The sequence below is a fragment of the Centruroides sculpturatus genome, unplaced genomic scaffold (assembly GCF_000671375.1).
Source record: "Centruroides sculpturatus isolate CEXI.00-Female unplaced genomic scaffold, Cexi_2.0 scaffold56, whole genome shotgun sequence".
Taxonomy (NCBI): domain Eukaryota; kingdom Metazoa; phylum Arthropoda; class Arachnida; order Scorpiones; family Buthidae; genus Centruroides; species Centruroides sculpturatus.
The window spans coordinates 942,898-966,081 of NW_019384586.1; the positions used below are offsets into that span (position 1 = coordinate 942,898).

A 23,184-nucleotide genomic window follows, 5' to 3' on the forward strand; every position below is an offset into this window, starting at 1 on the left:
CGTTTTGCAATCCTTTAGTCGATCGTCGGAATGAAAAAATTACTCCTTCTCTCTCTCTCTGTCTTTACGTTAATATTGTCACGCAAACACTCGCTCGTTAATAAATAACTTTGGCGGAAAGAAAATTATTTATATTATTTCTAATAAGTAAATATAAACCAAGAGAATTAATTACGGAAGACGATTAACTTACCTGTCAGGTAGGGAGGCCTGCAAGCCACCAGGGATTGCAGAGGCGAATCCAGATACGTTCTCGGTATGGGTTTGGCCACTGCCGAATACGTATAAGCGGGAAGTGGCGAAGTCACACCCGTCACTACAATGAAAATAATTGATTACTTTCCACTCTTTCCTATTTTAACTCTTATAAAATATACAAAAATTTCTCCTTCCGCGCACTTTCACCCGATAAACGCGTTATTTTAGGCCCTGGACAGGGAATGCCAAATAAAAAATTCTCCAACGTGGAAAAACCCGCCACGTTGGCCGCATATCACTTAGGAACGTAGAAGATACACCGAAAATGATGAATATCGTGACTTTCGACTGGGAAGAAAATAATATATATAGGATATATATGAATGAATAATTGATCGGCATATTAAAATTCAAAATTCAAAAATTTTTATTATTGAATTTACAAGGGCGTAAGGACTTTCAAAAAAACGACTGAATAATAATTTGGAATTATTCCAGATCTTAATGTTATGAGAAAGTTCTCGCATCACCAATTTAATCTGCGAAATACCAGCTGTTTTCGCTGGAAATTTTATCTATTACATCATTTTTTATGTTTCCAGTAATATAATAAGTATATGGCGACGATAGTCTTTGTAGATATTGATAAATTTCCCTGATTCTTCTGGCACGTCCTCCCATTCGAAGACGATAATTCGTTCGCGTCCAATTTCCAAAACACAGATTAAATTTCGTTGAAATCTCTATTAACGGCAAATTTTAGATGGAAGCCACCAGATAAGTCTGTACCCGAGTATTACCCCCGAGCATTCTCCCGGGCTACGAATCGTTGGCAGGACCCACCGGTCACGCCTATCTTGTTAGCCCAATCTGGCGATAATCTTCCACTAGACATCCTCTATATTACTCGAATACCTAATAAATTTTGATAAAATATTTTACAATTACATTTTTTATATTTTTTATTTTTAAATTTATGGGCTTTTTCGCGGCTCCTTCTCCCACCGCAATCGCCGTCGTGGAGTAAAGCTGCAAGGGGAATTCCTATTTATTTCGGCAAAAGAGTATTTTTGGACCATTCTTTACAATCAAAATAGAAGGAATTCCTCTCCTTCCAGTGATAATCTAAGTTTATTTCCAAACATAGAATTCGCTAGTCTCTCCGTTATGACGTAAATCATGTCGTTTGCCGAAATGAATTGACAAGAATTTTCGGCCAATTGGCTTTCGATAGATTTCTACAGAACTATATTCTCTTTAGTTATAAGCCGCGCGGTGAAGGCTGTTTATCCAATTTCCATTTTTTTTTCTACACAAATTATTCATTTTTATGAATTGCGATCTTTCTCGGCTCTTTACATTGATAAGTCCGGTGTCACATTTACGAATCTGCGAACAAAAGAAGCGGTCGAAACTTTCGGCCGTTTTACGTTCGCAATTTGTCAAACTTATTCTGTGCCGAGTTTACGAAAATATAAAAAGTTATATTGGTTTTTAAATTAGCTTGGTGTCGTGTATATAAGTTATACGATCTAGCGTAATACGCGTAACACAACATCGAACGGAGTAGAACGGAATGTTTATTATTTGATTCGGTTAAAATATTTCAAGGAGGAAATACAGTTTAACAAAATTATATTCGCCGATTAATACTAATGTTAATATACAAAATTAAGAGTTAAAAAACGACTTTTTAAATTTATTGTCGTCTCGTAAGTCTGTATAGAGTAATAATCTTATATTTACTCGAAATACAGAAAAATTAGAATAAATCAAGCTTTAAATTCTCGATCTTACAATGTAGAATTTTAATATAATTTAATAAAATAATTTAGTATTTTGTATGACCGAGAAAAAAATATTTTACTATTTAATTGTTGAAACATCGAAAAAGAATTAGTCTACTTTAAGTGAAAAATTCAATAATTTAAAATTATTTTTCGTGTGATTTAAGTAGAAGTTTTGTCTGTTTTACGTACGGAAAGTATAGTACAGATGCCGCAGTTACCGGTCGATGGCACCGACGAGGAAAAATTAAAATAAATGATAAATTCCGGTAGAAGACGTAGGCCCTACCTAGAATTTATATTGGGGCAAAGGTTTAGAGGTCAAAGGCCCCACGTATTTACCTTTAGACGCGTGGTAAAAGAACTAACGGAAGTCAGTTACTTTATCGGTATTCCATAGAATAAGAACGATTAACGATTATCGAAAGTATCATTTAAGAAAACGAATCGATCGGGAGGATTAAACGGGCAATAATGCGATAATTTACACAAAACAGATTTATTAGGCGCAATTACGGAGCATTGTATTTTATGCCGCAGATAGAATAACGCGCGAGACGACGCCAATTCTACACTTATATGAACTGAAACTGCCCTCAGTTATTAAATGCTAATCGCGGGAGCAACATTTAATACGTGTTTATTTATAATTTAACGCTTATATATTTAACGGACACTCTACACGTTAAAATATCGACGGGCCTACGCGCACTCTTAATAAAATTTAATATAACTATACAATAAATCATTCCGGCCGCGATTAACAAGCCGGCGGTCCGTAACTACACGGCGTAAATCCACCCGAAAATTCCGACGCCGAATAAATGCCGATCGTCCCTATAAATCAAAAAGTCTATCGGCACCGGGGGCCGATCTGGTCGGGTCTAAACGAAAAACCAGATAGTCGCCCGGTCGCTTTCCACCGCCTCGTTATCGACGGATATAATACACACTCTAAAAGCCTATCCGGTGTCTACGTCACACGTAATCTTATTCGTCCAATCCACTTCGCAGATAGATAGAGGCGACGATCGTGAGAAACCATTAACCTCGATATCTGATGAAGCATTCGAAGCAAACCGGCGTTAGCGGCACCGCCTCTCGGCTCGATACCCGTCGTAATTCATAGACGGAGTAGGCGGCCGTACACCAGCGCCGAAGAAGGCACCTTCGTCGTCCGTCCGTCCGTCTTCAAAAAACTACCCGCAAAATGGCCAGGCCCAGGGAAATTCGTCGACTTTATTTCCACCCGGTGGCCGGGCGCAATTAAACTTCAACCCACATCTCCCACCCCATTTCTAGCCGAGTCCCTCGGTCCGAATAAGAGACGATAACTTAACTTCTAATTAACAAAGGTTTAATCGGTTTCATCACCGAGAAGAGGATCTCCGGTAAGAATCTTCGGCCGATATCTTGACGAATTTAAACAATATTAAAACTGCGCGCGACTAATTTTAAGCAAAACTGAATTATCGGTAGCTTAGAGTAAAACGGGACGGAAATTCCACGGCGATGTTAATTTCCATAACGGCCGAAGGCCGGCGGAGTGGGAAAAATGTCGCGCCGAGGCGCAAGAAGGATTCGGAAGACGGGACTTTTATTATTTAAAAAGAAGCTTTTGTCCGGAGGCAAAAAAGTCGGAAGGAGCCACTTTAATAGAAAACAAAAGGATTTCCGACAGCTGTCGGCAGCCAGTCGTCGCCCCCGTCGGCACCGGACCGCCATCCATCAAGTCGGCCGGGCCCCGGCCGCCGCGGTCACTACACAATTAAGACGTCACGCCGACCAAGACGTCAAAGTTCCCCACTCGGCTTTTTTTCTCCCGGTTTTCGCCGTCGGTTCCGCTCCTCATTTTCATTTAATTAGCGGTTACAGGGGGGGCGTTCCGGGCGGTTATTTATCGGCCCCGCCGAAGCGGCGCGAGCGCCGTGACCGTCTTTGCGCCCGCGGGCCACCTCGGCCCGAAATTTATATCCAATTACAAATAGTAGCGGGGCTGGGGATCGACCTTTACCGTTTAGTCCCGTTCGGCTTTCGATCCGTCCCCGCGCCGCGCCGCCCGCCGGCGCGGCGCCAAGTTAGGTAAATATAACCGGCTTTATTGTAAGACGGGCGGAAAGACGAGGAATCCTTCCCGGACAGGTCGGAGGGTCCAAGGCCGGGGATCCGTTTAAGGAAGCTTTGCCGGGTAATCCGCCGATGAGCTTAAGAAAGATTTGGAAAAGTGGGGGTAAGGGAAGAAAGGCGGGAGGAAGACGGTAATTTCCGCGCGGCCGAAACACTCGAAACGATTTGCAAAGCGGAAAATTCGACGGAGAGTAAATAAAAGCGGAGGAATTAATTTAAAAACCGGATTTTATCAAAGTTTAGAAGGAAAGAGTTTGGAAAAGTTTAAAAATTAAAAGGGAAAAACTCATCTAAAATTCAAAATTGAGCGGAGAAAAGCGGAATCAATCAATCCGCCGACTTAACTTTTCACTCGATCCGGTCCGGGATCTCTTAACTTATGCTCCCGGGCCGACGACGCAGTCGATAGCTGCTGACCCAAACCTCATTTGACGGTAAAAATAAATATATAGAGATATAAGTTTTCGGTTTGCGGCTAGAATTCAATTTTCTGCAAGCAGCGATGGCGGCCGCCGACCCGGGCTATTAGAAAAGCAGTCTATGTATGAGCCCGGCGCTTTATATCCGGCCGGCGTCTGAAGGCGGAGAGCGCGGGGGGGCCACTATTCATTTTACTAAACCGGGGGAGACCGACACTAAGTGAACTTGCCGGAATAACATGCCCGATAGAGCGATGGGGGACGTAATGGAAAAGTCGGGCGTGTTTCCGACTTTTCCCATCTTTTCGAATGCGGAACGGAATGATAGATTACTCCGGTAAAATGTTTCCGGTTTAAGGTATATCTATATATATATATATCTATATCTATATGTAATTTTTTTCTTAGTCGAAGGTCGACAAATTTTTCTATATTTCTTTTCGGCTAGGGTTTTTGGTTGGTTTTTGCGCCCGAAATTCGATCCCGTCTTTACTTTGGGCATTGGTTCTCTTTCCGCCAATCGTCTACCGGAAAGGAAAATTTTCCCTCCCCCGGAAGTCGTCCCACTTTCCATGAATAGATGAACGGATTTTATCTGCCGTTCTCCGCCGGACTTTTACTCCCGTAACCCGCGCTTCTCCTCCTCTGCCGTCGGAAAGATCCCGGCCGAACCCGACGTGTTAAGTAAGGCGCCGGATAAAAGCCCGGCGGCCGCTAAACCCCCGCTCGGCGGTTAAATGTTGCCCTTTCTCTCTCTCTGGCCGAGAAATAAAAGCTCCCTGCCTCTCCGATTGACAAAAACACCCCCGCTTTAATTACCCTTTAAGCGACACGTGGGGCCCCGTAAATAATTTCTTGTCTTTTAAATTTAATGTTAATTTTTTAAAAGCGATTTAACCGTAAAAATGTCGTTTAAACCTAATTATCTTAATTTAATCCCTCGGAGATTGTTATCCCGATTAATTGATATTGACGTTTTTCCTTTATATTATTTTTATACTGAATATTTCCAATTTTTACTTTCTATAAACCTATTTTATTTTTCTTATTTTAAAATGATAAATTATTTAAAATTTTCTTTCAAATAAGCAAAAATCATATAATTGAGTTTTACGTACTGTACGCCGTATTATTATTATTATTATTATTACGTAATACTGTATATAGCCTACACGAGAATACCGTCAAACATTTGTAGAAAAACGAAAGCTTGGACGTATTAAAAACGCCGAAATTTCCTGGATGGGGCCGATAAATGTTTAAACGTAGACTCGAAAGCTCCAAGATAAATTGTTAAAATAGAAGAAATTCGCGGAAATTCCATTCCGGTTGGAAAAATGTTTAAAGATGTTTGTGGAAGTAAATAAGAATTTTTAAATAAAGTTTAGAGGACGTGGAAGCAAAGAATAAAAACGCAGAAGCCGGGGTGTAAATTAATCGGGGTTATGTTAATTCATTACGGGTTCGTCGCCGGTATGTAACGGCTCGGCACTTCTCTTTTGTTACCGAGAGAATATCAATTTATCTGCCGGCAAAGTCGGCCAACTATTTGGCAACACTTAATGGACATTATAAAAAGTGATGGGTACGAAATTTATTAAGCGTCGACCCCTAGGCTTAGGTAAAGCAAATTAGGTGCGACTCTAAAAGGTGCTGGCATTTAATAATTTTTAAGAAGAAAATTATAAAATTATTGATAAATTTTAATTATTAGACGTCGGTGTTTTTCCACCGTTTAGCACAATTACGGCGCCGGGGTGAGAATATTCGGAGATGCTTTCGGGGAGGATTCGGAGAAGTCGGTGGAGTTTAGCGACATTAGAAAATCAAGTCACTCGATTTTAACCTTTTAGAAAAGTTTCCTGTCCAACGGAGAGAATACAGATGTCTGTTTTCTTTTTGAACATCGCAACCGACAACGATCGGTTCACTTCACTACCTCGAGCACACATATTTCTCGATCTGTGTGAGTTGTCAAGATTTGAGTGACGCTTTTATCACGTGACGTGGGTTAGGAAATTCGGAATCTCCAGGCTCACGGAAATGCTTGTACGATAAAGGAATGGATTTGACGTTCCGGAAAAATATGAATGCTTTAAAACCGTTTTAATAGAATTTAAAATTGCATCAAAATTTATTTTTGAGTATGAGCTTATTGAATTTTCATTCTTTTGAGAATCACCAGAAAAAAAAAATTATTTTTTAAAGAATAATAAAAATTATTTACCGATTTATAATTTAATTTATATATGATATTTACGGGTGATTGAGCCGGGAAAGTATAGATAGCCCTTATACCGCTTCTCGGGATTATCGTGATAAATTCTTTTCTTAACACAAGATTATAAGAAGCTTTATAAGGTGGAAAATATTCGCTTTATATGAAAAATATTTTTAATACGGCTTTTCAAAAATAAATATTCTATTATCTGTTATAAATGGACCTAAAACTTTACACGTCGAGCACACGACGACCACAAACAACCTACAAGAAGCAAAAATATTTTTTAAACATTTATATTTATACCTTTCTTATTCATTTCGTACTTATATGAGTCGATCGAAGATTATACGGATACGTTTATATTCTATTGATAGTTATAAAGTATATTTTTTATCTTTAGCCTACGGTAGAATTCCGACGCATTGTGTAAACTTTATTTTCTCGATAAAATTAAAGTCAAAAATTGTTATTTTCTTCGGAACGAAACTGTAAAATAAGTTCATCTAATTGTAAATTAAAATGATAAAATTTAGCAAAATTGGCAATAAAATTGCTAGTATACATCTAGAATAAAAGTTAGCCTTTTTAAATTTCATTTCAAGAAAAATAACCACTATTATTTCGATAACGATTTAAATATTTCTATTTATTCATATAAAAGTGTAAACTTCGTAAAAGTTTAACTTTATTTATAAACTTCTTTTATACGCATTTTAATGGAAAATTGCAAATTTCATACAATTATTTTAAGGAGAAATTGAAATTAGTTTCTCTTTACAGCTCTTTTAATAATCTTTCATAGATTTTATATGGCCTAAAAAATAGCCTAGGCCGTAATTGGAGCTTAAAGGACAAGCTCTTTGTTGTATATTATTAGACCAACTAATACAAAAAATTATTTCGGAGCATCGAACGGATTTTGTCGATTAAAAATTTCAAAACTTTTTTTTATCTCTTTAATTTCGATTTTAAATCAGTAATAAACGAAGATTTCTCTAATAAAAGGCAAACGAAAAATTTTAAAGTTTCTTTTTAATCATTTATTTAATTTAAATTTCAAAAATTTTAATTTTAATTTTTAAATGCTAACCGCTGATTTAGTTGTTTTTTTTTTATAGAGGATTTAGTGTGAGCATCGCCGCACGATCCGACACTTCTTTAAACAATTTGAAAGGAGTTTAAATGTTTAATTATAAAAGCTATTGTGTATATAATAAAGCCACCAAAGAAGTTACTCGTTCGATAAACGGAAGATAAAGTAATAGAATAAAATAGGCCCGGGTAATGTTAACGGATGGACTTGGAAACGACAATAAAGTTTTTCAAACATCCCGAAGCAGAATTCGATAGAAAAGATTGATCGAAAACTTTCAAATCGAAGATTTCACCTGTTCAAACATCCGGAATTTCACCTTTTCCACGCACCCTCCTTACATCACAAAATTCTCCAACAATTTAAGTAAATAGAAAATTTTCCAAGACAGTAAAACAACTTAACTCTTGGAATTGACATCCGGGTAGATTTCAAAGAAGTAAATAATCTAATAATTGCCAATTGCGATTTCGTATAATATTGTCATTCCTATTTCGAAGTAAAGCAAACTCCACTAAATTAATATTGACTATATTTAATAATGTTTGGTGGACGACGAGTCGAAAAATACAGCATCGAAAGAGAAAGAGAATCTCTCTACGCGAGTTTTAATCATTTGTTTCTTAATTTCTCTTTATTTTTAACCACGTTCACACCGACTTTCATTATCTCGGGCCTCTATGATAAAATAATCCGAAATAAAAAGTTTGTATTTGTAAACAATTTTCTAATACAGACCGAAAATTTAATACATTACCCATTGGATATAGGTCTACTGTATATTTATAGGCCTTACACATCGACTGTTTTAGGGTGTGATATAAGGCCTGTATTATCATAATTCTTATTGTTATTAAATACGCGTACGAATGTAGAAGGAAACACCTTAAAGAAATATAATTCTTGTTGGTTGTAAACTGATTTATTCTCGACTGGATGATAACAACGTTAGGGGTGGAGATGCTTATCTGATAAAGCTAACCACGATCTCGTTTTGGGACTCTCGTTTCGAGTTTGTGTCAAATAAATTAAAATATTTTACTTTACACTCGACCAACATTAATCTTTCTTTCTAATGTTTTTAATTCCTAGCAATTTCCTATCTAGATTTTTGGTCGAAGAGTTTATCTGCTGCATTTTCCAAATTATATCTTAAAGAATGACTTGTAATACACTTTTTAAATACAATTTCCTTAGCATTAAAATAAATCTAGCATCGAATATAAATTTTAAGAAAATTAAATTTTCAGTTTTAAGTAGTATAAAGCTTATGTTCGTTATTTAAGTCGAAAAGAAATTGAGAGATAGTTAAAATTAATTCTACACCATAATATTATATTATTTTAAAGCCACCCTTCTACGTTAGAGATTTGTAGGCCTATTTTTTGAAATTTATTTTAGAAAATTTGTATAATTATAATGTTTATCGTAAAACATTATATGTAACAATTTATGAAATGTTTTAGTATAAAGATATTATAGGGGATCATCGAAGAAAAAAATAAAGCAGACTTAGGCTATAAGTTTGGCCACGAATACTGTCTAAGGAATGATTATGTAAGGCAATATTCGCCTTTCGAAAACATTAACGAAAAATATCAGGATTAACTTATTTTTATTTCTAAATTCATACATAAACTTACTTTATTAAGAAAAAATTCCGTTAAGTTTTAAAAAATAAACACCAACTTCTTGGCTAAATTTCGATTATTCCGAATTTTTTCATTCGTTTTATGCCTAAAGTTGTTAAATATTGAAAAATACTTTAAGTAATATTGAGTTACTAAAACTACTTCTGATAGCTATTTTATAATTTATCAAGACAGATTATATATAGGTTAAGAAATCTTAAAACTATTCTTGATACAATTAATCAATTCCTTTATTTAAATTCACGTTAACTAATAGAAACTTGGCTTTTAGGAAAAAATAGCTATAATATAAGTAATGAATACGTTGGTTATTTCTAAAGATTTTAATATATTTTTAAATTCGATTTCCGAATTTTTAATCGTTTCGTTATTACTTAAAATATTTTATTTTGCCGTAAAGCACTCTTCCGAAAGAAAACCGCCATACCCGCCTCCTTTTAAAGCCATATTTTATATTTATTTGCTAATAATAAATTAATGCAATTATATCCGAATTTTCTTTGAACATAATTTATATAATTATTTAATTTTTCTTAAGATTTTTGGCCGGTAAATCTTATTATTACGTCGGCTTTCTACGGCCGCAAAACAGACAGAAAAGGAAAGAACGAGATATTCTATGGCACTAAATGTGAATTTTAAACTTTATATCGTCGACAGAAGCCAATGTTTTAACAAACGGATTCTAAATAATTGCCACCATACACCGCACGGAATTCGAGATATATTTTAAATAAATTAAATTACAAAAGACCAAACACTCTTTCCAGAATCTACTGACTTATTTCTGGTAATATTTATAGCCCCATATATCTTGTTTCTTTCAAAATGTACCAGACTAGAACATTTTGGAATAACTTCAATAGCATTTAACATAAAATATCGAATGTCGTAATTTTAAAATTGTCGAAAATACGATATTTTTATACGGCCCCATTCGTAAATAAAAGGAGACTTTATATTTTTATTTTTTTCTATTTAAAACGAATTGCGCCAATTATAAAATTTGACGAAAAGAATATATTTATTCGTAACTTTAGTAAGCAAAAATCCGAGTGTCTTATTAAACGTTATTGGAGCGTTATGGACAGACGAGACGTTATAAACAATATTATTTAAAACGTTCGATAATTTTAAGCATAAAACAGCTACGAGAATTTGGAGAAATCAATTTTTTATCTCAAATTTCAGTATCTATTCGCAGTTTTTAACTAGAGAAATTACATCGGTTCTAATTATCCCCATTACAAAATAAAACTAAATAATTTAATTTTACACAAAAATATGTAAGTTTACTATTTTAATATTTTAAATTATTTCCTTCCATATAAATTATAATTCTAAAACCTCGGTTACAGATCAAAAAAAACTTTTTTCTTCTACTTTTTTTTTCGTTTCGCGTTACAAACGATAGGATATAAAGCGCAAATTAAAAAATATTATTAATAAGAGTAAATCTGCATTAAAGTTATTATATAAAACGGTTAAACGGAATATATTTTATCTTTAAAAATGGATTGGGTGAAACGTTATAAGGCTTCTAAATAAGTAAAATAATTGTTAGATTTGAAGGGTGGGAGGACGATTTTCTGCGGGTCAAGTAAAACCGTGAGAAAATTAAAATATTTCATTTGGAGGCGATAATTGAAAAGGATTAAAGAAAGAGAATTGAAAGAATATCTGCAGATATTGAAAAAGCCAAAGACCATTCACCGGCGTCAATATTTCTATAATGCAATTGTTTCCGAATGTCTTTGATAAAAGTTTAATAAGAAGTCTTTTCCAACAAAAGGCTCCGAAATTACACCGATTCTATATGCCTTTGTTTTAATTTGTAATTCTGTTTTTATACGCGGATTTTCTCTTTTCGTTCATCTTACAGTCCAATTTTATCTTCTTACGTCCTCCAATTCAATAGTAATTTGTGTATTTTATTTGTCTAGTTTTGCACGGAGGAATTTGCCCCTGGCCGCGATGACAAAACTGCTCCGTCCCGGGCCCTATGCCACCATAAATGTCGCGCGGGGCCTCCCGTGGAGAAATTTTCCCCGCGCCTCGTACTGTACAGTATCATTGTACGCGCAAGGCCTTGTATCAATACTTATTTATATTCTTACTGCACACGTAAATAAATAAATATATTTTTATTGAAAAGTGAGGTTATAAAATGTAAGCTAAATGATATAGAATCGAATAATATGAAACGGGTTTGAATTTTCAAAAGTCGAGATGTTTTTTACTCCGTGAAACGGAATTTATTTAAACCAACTCGCAGCAGTTTATAAGCTGATATTTTTATATTTGATTTATTTCCAGAATATTTTTCTTCTACTTCTGAAAAATTTTCTTCACTTTCCAAACGTTAATTTATTAGATAGGTACAGTACTTTTGCAACAGAAGGCTTCAATATTTACATTATTATATAAATTTCAATGACATTTTAATACCGCATTCTGTAAAATGTAAATATCATTAAAACTATCATTTAAATTATAAAAGATCTTCTTGTCTCGAAAATTGTCGAAACTAATAGTTGTTTTTTACATTCTGTAGGCCTATTTATAATATAATTTTCATAGTACTGTGTAGTATGGGTGGACATTAATCTTGAACAGGTGTGTTTTAAATTGTAGATTGTAATTAATGCCAATTTGTCTGCGGATTTGTTGTACTGTACAACAGATTTCTGTATATTTTTATGTATGGCCGATGAGGGTCTTGTGTACCGAAATGCATACCAGGAATAAAGTTGTATTCTGATGATGGAAGTGTCATTGTGATGTTACCAGTAGCAGTGTGATAAGTCTCTGTTATCTCTACTAAAGTATTTGATATAATTTAAATGATAATAAAAAATAGATAATTCGATTTTTTATTCATGAAAATTTGGTTAAAAATAATGAAATACGTTAATAAGATGTATAAATTCATTTAAAACAATGTAAATTTAAACAATTTTTTGAATTAAAATTACGAAAAAATCTTTATTTATAATTAAATTCGATTTATATTTTAGATAAATTATTTTACTTTCAGCTTATATAAAGAAGAGAAGGAATTTTTATTTTTAATTTATATTTTAGCTGGTGTATGCTCTGTAATAAAATAGCTCGAAAGAAGGAACAACTTAATATTATTTACATGTAAATGCAAATTAATTTGAAAAAGAAAAAAATTAAAATATTTTGAATAGAATCTATCGATTAGACAAATATTTTGATATCTTAAACACATTTAAAACGAGATAAGAGAATTTTTATTTAATGTCTTTTTAATGTAATCTTTAACACTGGTTCTATCTGATTATTTAGTGTTTAGTCATGCGGAACGTTCTGGTTTTATGATTTGACGATAAGCCCCGATCATAATACGCATACCAATTAAGCAGGTAATTTTTTAGACTCTTGTAAATCTTTTTTACGGTCGTGTCTTGTATTAACCGTCTCGACTCGTCCTAAAATAATATATATTTATGACTCCGCCTTAACTAAATTGACACTAATTGCTAACCGAAAACTAACTGAACAGAGTCATAAATTTTGTATAAAATCTCTAGAAAGGATTTTAAATAATACAACAAATTTTCTTCAAAATCTAGGGCTTATTAAATTCTATAGAGTTATGCGGCCGGTAGTCATATTTGAAGCAAGTATCGATAGAAAAGATGTGGATAAAATGTCATGATATACAAAAATCATATATTGGTGATCAAATATATCAGACTTTTATGACAACTGCAGAGAATAATTTGATTCTTTCCTTTACTATTGGAAAATAATAAAGGGATATAGAAATATTTTACAATGTTATTCCATTTTATATAAATATTTTCTTATCGGCTTAAATAAACGACAAGAAATGAATATTTTAACATAAATATTTATAATAATGTCTATACAAGCTTAGCAAATTAAAAAAGTTATAACAAAATAAATTATTTTAAAATTATGATATAAAACGAAGATCGTTATCCAGTTTAACGAAAATTTAAATATAAAATAATTAAAATTATTTTTATTGGTTTAAATTCCGGTTAGAGTTATAGCAGTAAACAATTTCCTGCTCCCGAATTAATTATAAAAGTAATCGGTAAATAAGAAAACGTGTGTTATATTATCGGATGTATTTAAACTAAAACGCAGGATGGCTCAAAAGTCGGTTAACCGCGTTTTGTTTCGCTACCTCGTTGCGTCGTTGCCAAAAATCATTGAGGATCTGTGAATCGAACAAGAACAATTGATGTAAAGTTTGTAATAAAGTATTTCAATACGACGAAAATTTAGTTTCATAATGGTTAACCGACTTTTGGGCCACTTTATCTATAGGTATATTTCAGAATAATTGCAAAATTTATATACAGATATTTATAAATATACGGCTAAAATTATCATTTAATCATTAATTTTATATATATGAAAATGAAATAGAAAACTATCCGTTTATAAGAAGGCTCTTTGACACGTTTTTGCATAAATTTATATTAAAACAATACGTTTTTAACCGATTTTTCAGTCATTCTGAAATGCTTACGAATCAAACGTACTGCACAGTACTTTCTCCATCAGAAATAACCAAGTTTTCATTTTAAAATGCCGCAATAATTACAATTTTCATATACTTATACTTCGGTGAGTCATTAATAATAAAAATATGCTTCCTAACTTCGGGTATTTTATTTTATTTACTATAATTCTTTAAAAATTTCAAATTAAAATATTTATTAAACAATTAAATTAAGGGAATTACTCTATTATTTATATTAGTTTATTGTAACTTATAATTAATAAGTATTTTTTTATAATTATGGATTAAGAAATTTTAATAAAATGATAACTTAACAAATGTAATTTTTTGTTTCCTTAATTATTATTAACATATTAAATGCTTAATTGCGAACATTTATATAAAAATATTTGTTAATTCTAGACAAAAAATAGTAAAAAATAAAATACAACGTCTGGAGAGAATTTTTAATATTAATTTTCTTGATTTCTAATCGTGTAATTCAAATGCGTACAACTTCAAGTTTTTACTAATTTGCCCCGAATTTTTTATTTTTTATTTAATATTATAAGCTAATTATAATTTTTATTTCGATAACATCTAATTTAATCAATTTTAATTAATTCCTTCATAAATAAGGTAAATCTAATTCAATTATAATGTGAGAAAATAGCTTTATTTTGAATTATATAGATTTAATTACGAAAATTAATAATAAACACACTAATTTTTTTACATATTTTGTATTTTTATTAGAAAATAATTGTAATTTAATAAATTTTGTTATTATTATTTATATGTATAATAAACATCAAACTTTCAATGAAAATTGCCTCGGAAAAAGGTAGAAAATAGCGAATAAAACACGGGAAAGGAGGAAAATCTACGTAAGAATTTGAAGAGGGGGAAATGAATTAGTAAATAAATTTTATTTAGTTTTCGTAGCACTTGTTAGTTCCATAAAGAAGGGGAAAAAATTGCTCGTCGATCCACGCGCATACGAACACACACACATACATTCAATATTCTTAACGAGTTAAAGAGAAAATCTCTGGAAGAATTGTTCTCTTCAAGATAATCAACTCACTAAACCTGAGCCTGAACAGCCATAAGGTTAATTTCACAGTCGACTTGTTCCAAGAAGTTGTTTAACTAAAGTGGTTTTGTCATCTAAATGAACGATATAGCAATGATCATGCGAGCCTGCATCCGCTCCGGTTCATCAATGTCCTTAAAACTTAAAAAAATATATATTGAACACTGCATTAGGCATATTTATTTTTTCTTCTACTTTATATAATAATGATTTCTTAAGTTAATGGAAGTTTATCTTTTGCAACAAACGTAAACAGTATAATTTTTCTATGCCTATTATTGCGCTTGGATTATATCCAATGGCTCTTTTAAATTTATTAACTTTCGACTTCGGAAACTCTTTAGAAGATAATAAAAACGGCAAAAGGAAGGAATTACGTGGAATTCGTCTTATATCCGAGCAATAAATTGATAAATTTACAACGAATTTCCCTTTTCTCCTTCGTTTATCCTAAGAAACTTTGCCGCAGAAATCCATCTTTCCCCAGAACTTATCTCGCTGTTGGTTAAAGTTATGATTTATTCATTATAAATACTCAAATTTTGATTAGAATATTTTATAATGATTGCAAATAATCCATCATTAATTGCGATCTGTTATGATTATTAAGCAACTCTTTTATAAATGTAGTTAATCAACCAATATAACTTTATCGTTAGATGAATTATGTTACAACAGGTCGAACAAGTTTATTTTAGATAAAAAAAAAACCCTCCTTAATTACTGGTTTTTATTCCCGAATAAAGACCGGCTTTAAGACATCTTTTTTCACAAATAAAAAAATAAATATTAACATTGTAAAAGTAAATGAAGATATCCGTAAATGGAAAGATCTGTGAGCTCTTTATAAATAAGATATAGTTTAATTAGCATATAAAACAAAATTTTAAAATATTTAGATTTTTTAAACTTTATCGGTCCCTATTCTAACGAAAATTATACATAAAATTAACTTAAATTGTAGTCCATTATATATTTTAAGTTTTAATAAATAAAGTTTGAAAGATTTAAATTTAATATAGTTTAGTACGGACTATTCATAAACATAATAATTGTTTTTTGTTTTTTATATTTACCAGATTTGATGTTTATATAATTAAAAAAATAATAAAAATGCCGAATTTTAAAGCTTAAAACAAATAAAATGGTATGTAAATAATTTAAAGTCATATTTTTAGTTAGTTTTATAAATATAAAGTTTTTAGAAATTATTATAATTAATTTTTTATTTTATTAAAAATATTATTTTTAAAATATAAAGATAAGTTTTACAAAAACTGTAATATAACGACCTTAATGCTACTTTATCTTGTACCAATCACGATTTATGCGTTTAATCATAAATAAATAAAACCAAAACATAAATGAATGGTGTTTAATTAATAGAAATCTGTTTTAAATAAAATGTTTACGGCAATTAATAAGAAAAAGTTGTTTTTACGAAAAACGATGGCAAACTAAGCGAATTAACGTATTAAAAACGATATACTTTTAAGAAAATCGCATTAAATGCATTAATACGGATATAACTGAACGAAAGAAAGCGGCCATTTTTAGGGTTTATTTATTGTTGACTTTTTAAGCAAGGGAGTTACGAACTCGGGTATTTTTTTAAAAGGATTTTATTAAAAACATTCTTTTATCCGGAAATCTTACTGTTTCACCGATTAAGAAGACGGGAGGAGCGTTAACGTAGTTTTTGGATCGATTGTTTGGAGTTGTAGAAACGAAAGAAAGAAAAGGAAGAGAGGGATTAATTAAGAGGAATACGAGTACTCACCCACGGAGCTGATGACGTTTTGCGCAGTCAATAACTTATTTTTGGATTCGGCCAGAATGGCGCTGACGCCAAACTTGAGAAAGGGCGACGAAGGTGTTGCGCCATTGGTATCACCTCTGGCAGATTTGGTGGGACTTTCGGCGGGACCGTTGCAACAGCCGGAACACGTGGTGCAAGCCGCGGCGTCCACTCCGCAGGCGGACAGTGCCACGGGTCGCGCTAATTGGTAACCTTGTCCGTTGACGGCGGATCTGTCCCTCAACAGATTCTCGACCAGAAACGACGCACTGGCAGGTGGACTGGAAGCGGGAGACAACGAAGTAGGAGTGTTGACAGCATTGGGGCATCTCAGCAGCGTTGGATACACCGTCGTCTGCGTCAGTATGTTCGGATACATACCCACTACCTGTTAAGACGCGTCCACCATTGGGATATTTGTCCCCGGGGGGTCAAGACTCTACCTCGTGAAGATATGATTTTGTAATGCGCGCACTGCGTCTTGTGTAGGTCCAATAAACCAGTTGGTTGTGATAATAGGTCCTCCGTCGCATGAATGTATGGAGAGAAGCGGAGCCTGTCGTTCATTGGCTGGGGGGTGCGGCTGGCTCGCCGGATACTGGAGCAATGAGACGAGCGGCGACGGACGCTCAGATTGCGATAGGAGGGTTGTCTGATCTCTGTGTGACGTCATAGTCGGAGGTAGAATGTGGATTTGGTGTTGCTGAATGGCTTTATGTCCGAAAGGTATGAACGCACGGATGCATATAGTGTTGTATAAATAAATGCCTGACTGGATGTCGAATTCTGTTCCACATTTTCCTAAAGGATAATAATTCGTCCACCGCGCACTTTTATTTACTCTACTAATGTTTATTATTAATTTGGAATACAAACTATAAATTATTGGTGGCATTCTATAAATTTTTCTTCTAGGGTACGCACCGCATTTTTTCCATCCGGGAATAAAAGATTTAAAATAAGTTATATTCAGGCAGCTCGGCCTACTATTTACTTCGAGAAAAGAACAATGGGAACGACGAATTTCCAAAATCCGACTTTATCGTTTTTAAAGTTGATAAGCTTCTTTTCTTAAGATTCCCACTCCCGTCGCTTTAAGTGACAAGAGAGACAATTAACCAATAGTATAGTCTGTAACATGACGCGGAGACAACGTAATAAAATCCCCAACACGTCGCCAATTAAAGGAGGTAGAACGACATCGAGTCGGAATCTTTACAATCAGTTTGCTCCGGTGAGATAATTAATGAGGTTTTTAATTGTTAACGAAAAGGCCAGGAATGAATATAAAATTCTTTCCACTTTAAAATATCAATTGTTATTTTAAATGAAAGTTTACCTAAGGATTTTTTCCAAGGATTACGGGGACTTCCCAAGCATCGTTGCTCGGCTGTTTAATTTACAACCTCGGACTTGTCAACCGACTCTATTGTCGATGTGGTTTTACTGCAGTTTCAAAGACCCATCTATCCAAAAAAGAACCGCGGATTATGGTCAATTGTGAACAAATCTGGGTGAGGTGATGTTTGTTGACCTTAAGCATTGCAGTCGTTGAATACGAGAACAAGGCTTGTTACAGACCGTAGAAGCTACTGCGAATTTCCGTTAGAAAATCATCTTTACCTTTTCGCTTTTGTTTCTAGCCTGTCAGATATAGGCTTATATAAATTCATTTATAAAATTTCTATTATATTAAAATGGCAGGCCTACTACATTTTATATATTAAATGTAGAAAATTTATTTTAAAACTATCATTTTGTCTAAATTATAAATTTTTAATAATTTATTTTCGATTTAATTTCTATTTTTTCCCCTGTTTACTCTAAATATCGTATTTAATTTTATCTTCTTTTTACTTACTTAGAAAAAATAAAAATTATTTATTAATATTTATATTTTGACGCTTTATTAAATATAATAATTTTAATTTAAAACATTAAAAAATTGCATGGGCCTATTTATTATTATTAATTTAAAATAAAATTAATTGTTAAAATTGATAAACGGATTTTAATTTTAATTTTGAAGATAGTTATAAAAGAATTATAGTAATAGACGTGGATGTAACCTTAAGTATTTTGTAGTGTGCTACCGATTATACAAATGATTACCTCGATATGAAATAACGGTTTCGATTTATCTTGCTAAAAAGATATTACCGGGACATAAAATGTTATTAAAGAAGGATATAAATGGAATATGAGAAGTTTATAAATCCTTCAGATCATTTATTGAGCTTTAAATAAAGACGAATGACCCAGAATGTTCTGGCGACGGCACGAGATCTTATATGGGAAACGAGTGACCCGTAGATCTCACCTCACAAAATAATACAGCAACAGTTCACTAATATAGCAGTTCTCATAGGGCAGCCTCACCTGAGCGGAATGGTTGGATGCAGGTGCAAGCCAAGCGTTCCAAACATATTCCGGCCACCCTTGTCTACATTGGACTACAGAGTCACAAAGGACTACGCGGGGGACTGGAGTCAGAAGCTCCGATTTTACACTTAGTTAAACATCTAAAGTTTTCTCTTTCAGTCAATTGGAATAATATAGAAGTTCCAATACAAGTTGATATGTCTAAATATTTCTTCTTTGTCCAGGGGATTAAGCCATGGAATTTTTCTATTGCTTAAGTAAGGAGTATTTTGAAATTTTACTCATATAAACAGCTTAAATCTATTGATTTTCCTACCCAAAGACTCCCTGATCTCTATTGAGTGTGCGTTCTAAATAATTATTTCTCTTTATTTCTTGATTTTTACATAATATTTTTAAATTTTAAAATGAGGGTGATGACGAAGGAATCGATTATTTTGTATTAATTTCACTTTATTCTCGTTGATTACATAATCATTTCGATTAATGATAAAAAAGGAATATTATTTAAGCATTTTTCCTTGGAGATTTTGACACTTTTCCGACAGTTTTAAAAATTTGCATTTCATATTCCACAAAGTTTAGGGAATTACTAAATAAGAAGAAAAAATTCATCATTTTGAGCATAACAGCACTTATCTTAGGGTTTAACGCGTACAGGAATGTCCGAGGTTGAAAAGAAAAGATGACATTTTACGTTTTTCAAATCTTTGATCCTTGTCTTCCGTTTGGGCCATCAATTCTCCATTAGCTACCATCAGAGGTCGTCTGTCCTCCAATGTCTGATGTTACAAAGATTAGGGTAACAGATTGTACACTTATTCCTATCCGCATAGTCTAACGTCATGACACTATCAAACTGTCGTTAGATGTCATGAAGCCTTATTGGAGGGACGAAAATGCCAAAAGGGGTAATCAAGCCATTCCTCTCTAACTATACAAATAATCATTTTTCTTTAAATAATTATCATAATTTTTTATGATAATTCATTCCTTTTATATAATTTATTTATAATTCAAGTTTTTTATGCTTAAACTATTTATATTAATATAATTAAAATACGTTTCAATTTGCATAATTAAATTGAGAGTTTTGTATTATGATTTTAAGAATAATTCTGCCTAAATAAATAATTCAAAAAGCATTTTAAAAAGTTCTTAATAATAACCCGACGTTTAGAGATAGAAATAAGAGAATAATTAATTAAATTAATTAATTAAAATTAAGAATGATTACGTAATTTTGAAGGGTCTTAACTGTAAAGTATGTTTTCCCGCATAGCAACTAAACGTACAGGAAAGCCGACGCACAGGCGCTTTATTGGCGAAAGCCAAACAAAATGATTAAGTTTTAACTAAAAATTTATAAAATTTTAGCTATAAATTTTAAAAAATAGATTTGATTTTAAAAATTTCTACTTAATAAAATTTCAAGTATGTATAAAAGTAATCCGTAAAACACTAAACCCGTTAGGAATCGACTGGGCATCAAGTTTTGCCGTTATCTACGGGTATTTAGAGAGAGAGAGGAACATTTCTTCCGGTCCGTTACAGTGTTAAGCGTAACTGTCCGGTTACAGGACAAGGCAAGCCACGTCAGCCGTAATTACACTCAGAGGAGCTAGGATACAGTCACCTTTGGCGCACCAATAAAAGACCATCAATTGCAGCCAGAGTTCGGACACCCGGGTTCTACGTCAGCTTGTGTTGACAGGAAACGCTGATGAATGGAACGAAACGCAAGCGCACATCCGTTTCTAGTCCGGAATCTCTCGAAGCTTCACACTGACCAATCAGTGTATAGCAGTCGACTACGCAATATGGAGAAACTAATAGGTACAGGAGCTACGTAATAAAGATAAATCATTGCCATATTATGTACAGTCTGTATGGGTTGATGTATGCTGCCTCTTGCAGGTACATCATCTACTAGCCTTTTAATCACGGAGGTGAGGTTTACGCATCGCTTGTTACTAAAGTGCAATTAACGTTGTAAACTGTATATCATTTGGGATTGGAGTTTAGCATTGTTAACTGCAGCGTTTGTTATAGTGAATGACTGTTGAGAGTATCTCTCTCATTGTTAAGTCGTAAAACCTGTATTAAAATTAAATTAGTTGTACTAAATTCTTAGTTAACATTTAATTTCTTGCAATTTAAACAATTTTAACTAAGAGGCAATTGTATTATTCCTTCATTTTATCTCTCTTTTGATTAATAATAAAGCATTTATACAGAGAATAAACATCGACGTTCGCTCTTACGTAGTTAATATTTTCCACTTTTCGTAATTTATATGGCTTATATCAAATAACCGAATTCGTTTTACATAAACGAAATAAAAGAATTTTTAAAGATTGGCTTTATTAAATAAACAAGCATAAGGCCTATTACGCCGTCGACTAGGCTACGGGCCAGAGTTATTATAATTGTAATAATTACGCCATATTAGCTTCAATGGTCCGAAGAAACAGAAAATTTCCTACTTTATAAGAGATTATTGAAATCGAGTCAGATTGAAGAGGAACGATTAAAAATAAAGAATATCTTCTCTCAAAGAATGACTTTCAATCCAGAAGTGAAACGAAAAGAAATTAATAAAGAAGAAAAAAATACCTTCGAATCTTTTCGCCAAGTGAAGCAGATGTATTTGACACTACAACGATAGAGCTTTTGGATGCAGTTGAATGAGAACCCCGATCCCACAGTAGAAGTCCTTCCCCTCGCTTCATTTCCCGCTTTTCTCCCCATAATACATTTTCTATCCTGTGATTTGTAGGGAATTAGCTAGCCAATAATTCAATTAAGGAAATCGCTGAAAGAGATGCGAAATCTCGACTTTTCGCATTATGTCCCCTTCCATAAAGATATGAGTTTCTCTCTGTTCCGCCACCGACGCCTCTTCCTCTTATTATTTGTGAATAACAGTTAAACACAACTAAACGCTCCCATCTCTTTCCATTCGATTATTAATTTCTATTAAAAAAGAACAATTATTACAAAAAATAAACCCATATTTTTTATTACGTCGTAATTTAATAACGAAACTGTTTTGGTCCAGAAAAAATTTTATTAAATTTTACAGTTTTAAATTAAAGTTTGTAGGCAAGAAATCGTATTGTTTATTACGATTATGCTTAGATTGGTTAGAGAGTTCTGAATTTAAATTTAAAAAATATTGGCTATTTATGCGAGTAAAATTAGCAAAAAATATTTTCTCAAATGATTCGTTGTACGCGCCAATGGTATTTATTATTAATATTTTAACTGGTTTTAATATATTTGCATACAATATTTAGGTGTAGACGCCGGCCGAGGTGTTGCTTATTGGAGTTTATGTTTTCGACCAGAGCTATCAAGGAAGAAACGACTCCGCTATAGAGCTTTAGTACCGAGTCGAGTTTTCCATAAAAACTTTACAAGAAACCAGAAATGCTTTTTTTGAGAGCGAAACAATAAACAAAAAAGAGTGAAAGGCCCGACTATGTGAGCGAGCCAAAGGTAAGAGGAAAGCATTTTGAAGAATTCTTCGATATATAAAGTAAGGAAAAGAGAAAGGGATATTCCGATAACAAAGCCTCGGCTGCACTCTATATATATGCGAATAAAACGTTTGTAACAAGAAGTGGCTATTCCCCTCACGTACAAACATAGAAGTCGCATATCCGAATGTCGGAGAGTGGAAAAAAGATTCTGGCTCGCCATCTGCTTCCAAGTCAGTGTTGTGTTCTTACCTTAACTGCAACCCGATGTGGATTTTTACTGCCTGCTGTGTTTATGTGCCGTTTACCGTCAATGGCGTTTGCCTTAACGATTGTTACCTCCTTGAGAGTATCTGTGGTTAGTCGGACTGCGATGAGCACTAAAACCGCTACTGTAAAACGCTCTCTTTTTACCGTTTTCT

General features: G+C 33.2%; 1 protein-coding gene across 1 annotated transcript in view; it reads right to left on the bottom strand.

Annotated features, from left to right (window-relative positions):
• The window catches only part of LOC111624638 (homeobox protein DBX1-like), a 36,197-nt gene extending 18,842 nt beyond the window's left edge, over positions 1-17,355 (bottom strand). Inside the window, exons 1-2 of the mRNA XM_023367547.1 lie at positions 16,881-17,355; positions 194-316 (exon numbers count right to left, since the gene is read on the bottom strand). Of these exons, the coding sequence (XP_023223315.1) occupies positions 194-316; positions 16,881-17,277 (520 nt within the window). The 5' untranslated portion in view covers positions 17,278-17,355. The remainder of the gene's footprint in view (positions 1-193; positions 317-16,880) is intronic.
• Positions 17,356-23,184: the final 5,829 nt, after the last annotated feature.